The sequence below is a fragment of the Euphorbia lathyris genome, chromosome 3 (assembly GCF_963576675.1).
Source record: "Euphorbia lathyris chromosome 3, ddEupLath1.1, whole genome shotgun sequence".
Classification (NCBI taxonomy): domain Eukaryota; kingdom Viridiplantae; phylum Streptophyta; class Magnoliopsida; order Malpighiales; family Euphorbiaceae; genus Euphorbia; species Euphorbia lathyris.
In genome coordinates this window covers 47,427,527-47,435,975 of record NC_088912.1, presented here as the reverse complement: position 1 = coordinate 47,435,975, position 8,449 = coordinate 47,427,527, and the positions used below count along the sequence as shown (strand labels likewise).

Genomic DNA, 8,449 nt, shown 5'->3' with positions numbered 1-8,449 from the left:
TGTTTGAGGTACTATGGATTATGATGACATCCTATACAAGAAAGAAGGAAAACATGTGGTATATGGATATTGTTATGCTGATTACGCTGGAGTTCATGACACAAGGTGTTCGACTACAAGTCATGTGTTCAATTTTAAATCGGGATCTATATCTTGGTGCAAAAAAAGAAAACTTACAGTGTCCTTATAAGTACCGAAGCCGAGTACATGGCAGTAACCACTGCAGCTCAAGAATGTACCTGTCTGATACAACTTATGAAGGATCTTCATCAGCTAGTGGATTACTCGGTACAGTTACATTCTGATAATCAATCAGCTTATACTTGCATGAGAATTCAATGTTCACGCAAGAACCAAACATATGGAGGTTCATTATCACTTTGTACAAGAAAAGTCTAATGTGAAAACATCAAGATGCAGTGCATGAAGACTGAAGACCAAATTACTGATATATTTACGAAATGACTTAATGGTGCAAAATTCGAACATTTCAGAAGGCAACTTGGAATGCCAAGTAAGTACGAGATATTAGAAGTCGGTGCTGTGAGGGAGTATTAAGAATCATCATCGACTGAAGATTCTAGAGGAAGATTCTTTTAATGTCTTAAATTTGTGTCAAGATTAGTCTATTAGGTAATATCTAGAGTTTGTGTTGGTTGATTTTCTACCAACACAATTATGAGGTTATTGATACACGTTGCATTAGATTTTTAGTTTGCAAATTGTGGCACAAAATAAATCATATCTAGTATAAATAGGAGTTTGAGTTTTGTATTGAGGGCATAGTGAGTAGGAAAGAAGAAATTGAAGAGAGAGTAGACTACCGAAAATAATTAGAAGTGAGATTGTGTAATAATTAGAAGTGTGAGTACTTGTGTCCTATGTTATTGATAATAAATTTTTCTTCATTTAATTAAGTCCTTCATATTTAACATAGGATGGGGTGAGCAGTCACTTCTCCATCCCATCCCTCGTGCAAAAAATAAAATGAGATTCTCCATATATGTTGGAGCGAATCCTTGTCGAAAGCGGACAATCTCCGTCCCAAATATGTAACTCTTGCAATTTAATTAAAATTATGAGAATTCAAGGGAAGGCTTAGGAGCGGCCTCTTGCCAATTAAATTGGCAAGGGAAGGCTTGCCCCCAATACACCCTTGTGGTGGGACCCCTCCCCGGACCCTCGCTCAGCGGGGACGCGTAATGCGACCGGGCCGCCCTTTTTTTTTTATGAGAATTCTAATGTAACAAAAATACTTGGAAAGACAAGAGAGAAGTGGAATTTTTCATGGAAGATTTAATTCAAGTAATTCTACAATAAAATGTATCTAAATTTCTACAACACTATAGAATTAAAGCTGGATTGTTTATACAGGAATATGAATATCTCATCCCTCAAGTGATTTAGAAATGCAAATATGACCAAAAGAGGAATCCAAGCTGTTGATGATTAATTAAGATTAAACCTTGGAACACTTGAGTTGAACCGCTAATACTTTTTGAATGTCTGGACAATCATCTCTTTCCTGCTTCTGAAAATGCTTTCTATGGATCGGAATTTTACACTTGCTTCTTCCTAAGCACATCTGCTCATGCAACATTTAATTATAATATCAAGTAGTGTAATGTTTTGAATAAATCTATAATATTAAGGAGTGTACCTTTTCAACAACTTTCTTAGAGGAAGAAGAAGTGCAATTTCCAGCTACAAATTCTCCACAAAGACCACTTGGATTTCCAAAACTTGCAAAATCCACACCACTAATTCGTTTATGGCTTGGACACTTCAACTCTGCTTTTTCCTTTTTTACTCTATCAACTACTTTTTGTTGCATTATCTTCCTGTGCTGCCTTCTTCCTGACTTTTCATTATTCTCTTCTATCAAACTGCATATTGTATCTCTGTTAACTGTGAGGATCTCTATTCGCTCCGGTCTCGCTCTTTCCTCTTCTAGGATCACCATTACATTCTTACCATGTTTGTGCAGGAATGATCTTGGAATGTGGTACCTAATACATATTTATAAAGCTCTGAATATCAAACTCCATTATAAAATAAATTCAAAAAAAGATGAACATATGACTTACTCGGATTGTGAGGGCTGCCCAAGAGGAGATAGGAAAGACATCCAGTAACGACCAATGCTCTTACCGTTGATCCAAATCATACCTTTGCCCATTCCTGTCATTCTAACTGCTACTGGATCCTTTCCTTCTGGTGTATCCAAGTGCGTCTGGAATAACAATATCAAACTCACACGACAGAATAAAAATCCGCGGAAAAACATCAAAAATCCGTAAAGCACGTTTTCGACGGAATAAAAATCGTCAAGTAAACACACGACAGAAATTTTTCTGACGGAAATTTTTCTACGAGTCTTTGCGGAGTACTCAACATTTTTATTGAGATCTTATCCGTCCTTCTGGAGTTGTTGAAGTTTAAATTGAGCTCAAACCGTCACACCTCTGACGGAATATTGACAAAACTTATTTTCCGTCAGAACTTGGATACGGAAGAGGATTCTGTCAACAATTTGACAGAACTATAACTGTCAGAATATACCGTCAGAAAAAATGACGGGCATGTTCCCGCCATAATATTTTGACAGAATGTTTTTCATATCATCGATATTTTGACGGAAACCATTCAAACGAAATTCTGTCAAAATGTACGGACGGAATCTATTCCGTCAGTATATTCTGCCAGCAAACAGGTATTTTCTAGTAGTGATTTAACACTTCACAATACTTCCGACCAATTAACTAATGCCGCATGTATACATTTTGTAACACCAATCATTTCGCATGATTGATCGAGTACAGTCTAATATTTAATTATGATACCTTGTACCAAGTAAGAGCAGGTCCTCGTTGTTCAACATTTGTCCAATGAACCTTGGTTGATCCTTTCTCACTATAGATTTTATGTCTCTCTCCATCTAAACCAACCTTAATAATTGAATTAGAAAATTAATCTCAAGTCATAGTTGCTAATTAACTAAGGTCATAATTAGGAAAAAGAAAAATGAAAATTAAACCTGGTGACTCCAGCTGTTGTATGTGAGATCAAGTCTTCCTGTGTTGAGACCTAACAGAGCAACACCTCTTGGTCCTGCAACCCTGCGCTCCAAATAGGCTCCGCTATCCTTCAATTATTAACACATTAAAATTTTCATTAATTAAATAATTAATTAATTACGTTATATTGTGCTGCACGGATACTATTTAGTAGCATTTCTGTATTTAGTGTCCGTGTTCATTTTCGTTTGAATGCTATTTTATAAAGTTAGAGAGTGAAGAGTGTTGTTACAGGTAATCCCATTAGAGAGGCCAAGAGAGTGATAGTGTTGGTCCCAGGCTTCAACTTCACACCTTTCTCAAGTACAAAGCTTTTCTCTATATTGCTTCCATGTGCAGCTCCTACAAATCATTGATTTCCATTAGTTTGGTCTTAAGAATTAATTAATATTGAGATAAAGTAATTGCAATTCGATCATAGAAAATGAAATACGAAATTAAATTACCTACAAATTCACCATTAACAAAAGCAACCATTGCATGGCCAAGGCTAGCAACTTGCAAAACTGTTGAAATATCTTTTCGTTGTGGTAAATCACTTCTTCTCAATTTTATGCTGCAACAGTAAATCAATATATATTTCTCAGAACTGGAAATTACTATCTATTTTAATTTCGTCCGTAGATAGTGACAGAGCTAGAACAAAACACTCAGGGACCAATGCAACAATGGTAAATTCGCCACTGAGTCCGTAACTAATATCAAATCCGTCGCAAATTCTACATAGATTGAAACTAGCGACGGATTTTTATTTTTATGATCAGTTTACAACGGAAATTTCAGTGGGTAATTATAATTTTTCTTTATTTCTTCCTAAATTGAGCTGTAAATCCGCCCCATCTGGCTATAGAGAAGAAATTAAAAAATATGTAGTTTAATTACCGTGTAGTGTACCAAGCATAATCTGAGGTATCCTTGGTCAAGCCATAGAGCTCCAAAGGAGTAGTGGATGTCATCTTGTTGAGTTGGGTTGGAATCTTCTCTTTGTACATTTTCCATTTAAGGCTATGCTTTGCATTTTTTGGTTTTACCAAGTTTCTTTGATTATGCTGTGATACTATCTGATTTCCACATAATTAAAGAATTATGACATCATGTTTTATTTAATCATGGATACGGTACAAATTTAACTCTACCATTATTGTGGGGGAGCGAATTTAATTTCCATGTATAAACAATGCAATCTTAACCCTTATTAAGAAAAGATGGGTTTTACCTGATTGGTATTAAAAATGACATTCTTGCAATCATGAAGAATGCTAATGGATTCTGGTGGGAGGATATATTTATGGCCTCTAAAGTCCACACTTTTAGAAACCAGAGTTTGCCTATTCGTCAAGAAAGCTGCACAAACTTTATCTTTTCCTGTCTTCTCATATACACGAGCCTGCACCATTTATACCAAAACTAATTAATTTTTCTTACAATCACCCCCCTTAACTTTGTCAGTTTTAGACATTAAACCTATGAATTTTCAGTTTGACATCACATGACCCTTTTTGTATATCATCCTCCCACACCCACTTATTCTAGAGTTTTGATCATGACATGTAAAAAGGATCATGTCAGATGGCACTGAGATTTGTACCGTGTGAAGTGTCTCATTATTTTAGGGGTTTAATGTGTTCGATTACAAGGACTTAAAATTCAGGGACTGAATACATAAAATTCATAAATTGAGGGGACTTAGGATTCAGTAGCCCTAATACATATTATATATAAACAATTGGATCCTCTAATTAATATGGATTACCTCTAGATCATCTCCTAAAGTAAAAGTGGAAGGAGTACCAAATAGCAGAGCCTTACTGCACAACTTTAGAGCACTATGCAAATGCTTTAGGTGGCTCCACTTTGGCTCCCTCTTCAATCCTGCAAAATATTAATGATGAAGTAGGGGGTTAGCATTCAAGTTTTTATATAAACATGAGATATGATTTTATGATGATTTCGCGACGTTTGGATTTTTGCGTTTTCGGACCTTAATTTAGTTGGAAATGCGTCAATAATCAAAAGTCATGGCTTTGCTATGAGTTGGGTCGCTTTTTAACTAAATTCATCTGTCAATTTACCATTTTAAAGATCTTTTTGTAACTTTTCTATTTTCTTTCCTTTTACCTTTAAGATTAGGATTAGAGTTAGGTTTTCCTTGTACCGTTCGGATTATGATTAGTTTTATCTATTTAAAACATATTTTCAGATGTATTAATAGTTGCTTGTTAATAAGAATTTGAGTTTCATTTTCTAAAGTTCCCTATCGAATTGTAAAGGTTTTGATCGGTAATTGTACGCGATTCAACGATCCTGAATGAAATCTGTTTATTCTATCTGCATAAATTTAATTTCAATATATATATATATATACCAAATTCATCAAGAGGAGCATCATCATAGTAACGAGTTGTAACAAAAGATGCAGTCGTTCTGCCGAAGTTTGTTCCTCCGTGATACTGTATAAGTATGATTTATATGAAACAAAATCAGTATATAAATTGATGATTTACTTAAAGTAAATATGATTATTAGTTGATACCATATAATAGTTGGTTAGAGTTCCATTCTTAGAGAACCATCGAGCAACAGAATATGCAAGATCCTCAGGTGTCCTGTGGGAAGGTGGCTCTCCAAATGAATATCTATGCCTGCATTCATCATGTTTATCTATCTATTTTTAATTTCTTTGATCCAAACAAATCATCTATTAATTAATTCACTAAATTAAATAATACTAACTGTGCAGTCCAGTTCTCAGTCCATAGAGAAGGTTTGTTGGGACTGTTAGGGCCTGCGAAAGTATCCCCACATTGCCTTCCATTGCAAGTGTTAATCTGCACATTCATTTTGAATCAAAATTATAATATACATATATAGTTTGTGGGTTGAATTGAAAGAAATAAAAATACCAGAGGATCAGGAGCATCATTCTGCTTGCACATAATCCATGGAACTCCAGTTTTGAGGCTGACACCCAATTTAGCAGCCCAATCAATATATCTACTTCCTCCTTCTTTAAATACATTTTCGAGATTATTGTACTCATTTTCCACCTGTGCTAATATTATTGGCCCTCCTTGTGGTGCAAATAACTTCTCCTCTTTCATCTTTTTTATTATCATCTTCATATACCTTTCCATGTAGTACTGCATCCCAGTTCAATTAATTTCATCACACTTATTTAATCCACAAAATACAAAAGAATTAATATAGCACCTTGAATTGTGGGTTATCAGTACGAAATGTGATGTTTTTCTCCTCTCTTAACCAGAATGGTAACCCACTGTATGTAAATAATCAAATTAATTATACTTTATTTATATATGAAAAAACACATGTAGAAGACAGACAGAAAGAGAGACGTACATACCCATGATTCCATTCAGCTTCAATGAATGGGCCAACCCTGAGTGTTGCATACATACCATGCTTATCAATCAACTTTATGAACTTCACGACGTCGTATTGCCCTTCGAAATTGTACTGCAAATCCCATTCCCATTCCCAAACTATATAATATAATATAATCACCAGAAGACAAAGTATAAAATTTATATATAGAGTTACCTTGCCTTTCACTGGTTCGTGGATATTCCAGAAAACATAAGTCTGGATGACATTAAGACCGCCATCTCTGGCCTTGGAAAGGATATCAGACCACATCTATAAGACCAAACCCATTAATTAATTAATTTGATCAGAAACATAAAACAAATAAAAAAAGTGAAATAGGCACATACACGAGGAGTACTGCGAGTATAATGGACTGAGCCAGAGAAAAGAAGCTCACGTTTTCCATTTATAATCAAGGATCTTCCATCATAAGTTACTCCGCGATGATTATTACCATTTGTGAAACAACATAATAATAATAATGATAACATAATAATTAGAAGCAAATGCATCCTAATTACTTTCATTTTAATTTAATCTTTTACCTTTCTTCAACACGAACTCAGAAAGAAAAGAAAAAGAAAAGAAAACAGAGTGATAGATAGATGTAATAATTGGATGTTATTTTAATTATAGTGTTAAGAACCAGACCCGGATGACTCGGTTGATGAAACAGTTCAGTTGGATATTGGCGGATATTTCTCTTCTAACCAATATCTGTATTCAATTTTTTACGATTCATAAAACTTTGTTCCACTTCTGCATTTTCAGTCACAACTACGTACCAATAATATTATCTTCACACTAATTTAATTGTTTGAAAAGGGATAAAATGAGTCTTTTGTCTACAATTCCTTCCACTGTTTATTTATTTATTTATTTTTAAATGTGAATAATAATAATAATAATAATAGAGAACTCAATTACTTTATTTGAAAAACAAAGATATACTAGTTTTATCTTTTTCCTTTTTTTTTTGGAAATGTGAAAATGCTAATAATTTAGATCCGACTTCTTGTATATGTCTAGGAGAATTTCTCATTTTGCTTCGAAATTGAAGATAAATGACAATGAATATTTTGAAGATCCAACCTCAGGGGTTCAACCAAATTCTCCTCCTTCACCTAGCTGTTCGGACGTTACTTCTTGAAGTTTATTCCTTTCTGAATTGGGATTAATTCGTTATCCTATCACGATTGAGTCCTTAATACGTGTAGATAGCGCCACAAAACAAGGAAATTTACATTTCTCAAAGTTTATTCCTTAGTAGAATCCAGACTCAATTTTCTTTTACTTAGATTAAGAGTCTCCACTCCTACATAAAGAGTGTAACCTCTCTAAAAAAATGTATGACATAATCACACAAATCATTACGCTGTTATTCTCTATTTTTTATCTCTTAGGAGAAACCGAGGGCTCATCCACACGGGTCAGTTCTGAAGCCACCAATGGTCACTCCAGGGTTGGTCGAGCGGTGCTTACGCTTAGTCCCCTCTACGACTTTTGCATCTGAAGCATCCCTTGAGCTCACTCGGGTTCGATCAAACTTTGTATTGTAGTTTGAACGAAGAAGACTAGTGTTAATAATGGAATCCGAACTCTATGATAATATCCAACCAAAAAGGGAATCCATGAGTGTTACAAGACTTACAATGAATAGGAAATAGGAGAGTCTAACAAATGTCAAACTACCAAGGTAAAAAAGGCAATCTTGTTCACCGGAGCCGAGTTAGGTTCTAGAGTATTCACATACTCTTAATAATCCTTATGATCTTTCCAACTCCATGCGACACTCTTAAATCAGATGTCTAACGAGTAACTTATGACTTGCGAAAGTTTTAGTCAAACCTGGAAAACTCTAGATTTGGTACCATAACTTTTTATAGGGTTAGAATAATCCATAAAAGTCTTAATATAAGTTCGAGTACTCTTCACAATATTTCCAACGATATTAAGTACGTCCAATTTCAGACGAAAAAGTTATG

At 34.6% G+C, this 8,449-nt stretch overlaps 1 protein-coding gene across 1 annotated transcript; it reads right to left on the bottom strand.

Annotated features, from left to right (window-relative positions):
- Nucleotides 1–1,291: 1,291 nt before the first annotated feature.
- LOC136223218 (beta-galactosidase 13-like) lies at nt 1,292–6,978 on the bottom strand. The gene is made up of 18 exons (XM_066011106.1): nt 6,812–6,978; nt 6,639–6,734; nt 6,442–6,554; nt 6,288–6,354; nt 5,981–6,217; nt 5,811–5,905; nt 5,611–5,719; nt 5,443–5,527; nt 4,831–4,949; nt 4,294–4,464; nt 3,960–4,138; nt 3,524–3,633; nt 3,310–3,419; nt 3,038–3,145; nt 2,844–2,948; nt 2,088–2,233; nt 1,661–2,009; nt 1,292–1,585 (listed from the first exon to the last, which is right to left on the bottom strand). The coding sequence occupies exons 1-18, from the start codon at nt 6,974–6,976 to the stop codon at nt 1,460–1,462; spliced, it is 2,490 nt and encodes an 829-aa protein (XP_065867178.1). The 5' UTR covers nt 6,977–6,978; the 3' UTR covers nt 1,292–1,459.
- Nucleotides 6,979–8,449: the final 1,471 nt, after the last annotated feature.

Bases quoted from the DNA above. Each gene is read 5' to 3' on its own strand.
- LOC136223218 (XM_066011106.1), bottom strand. From the start codon at position 6,976: ATGCATTTGCTTCTAATTATTATGTTATCATTATTATTATTATGTTGT. The intron at 3,634-3,959 runs GTAATTAAACTA...TTACTGTTGCAG, and splicing joins TATGCTTGGTACACTACACG to CATAAAATTGAGAAGAAGTG. The intron at 2,010-2,087 runs GTAAGTCATATG...AATATGTATTAG, and splicing joins GGGCAGCCCTCACAATCCGA to GTACCACATTCCAAGATCAT.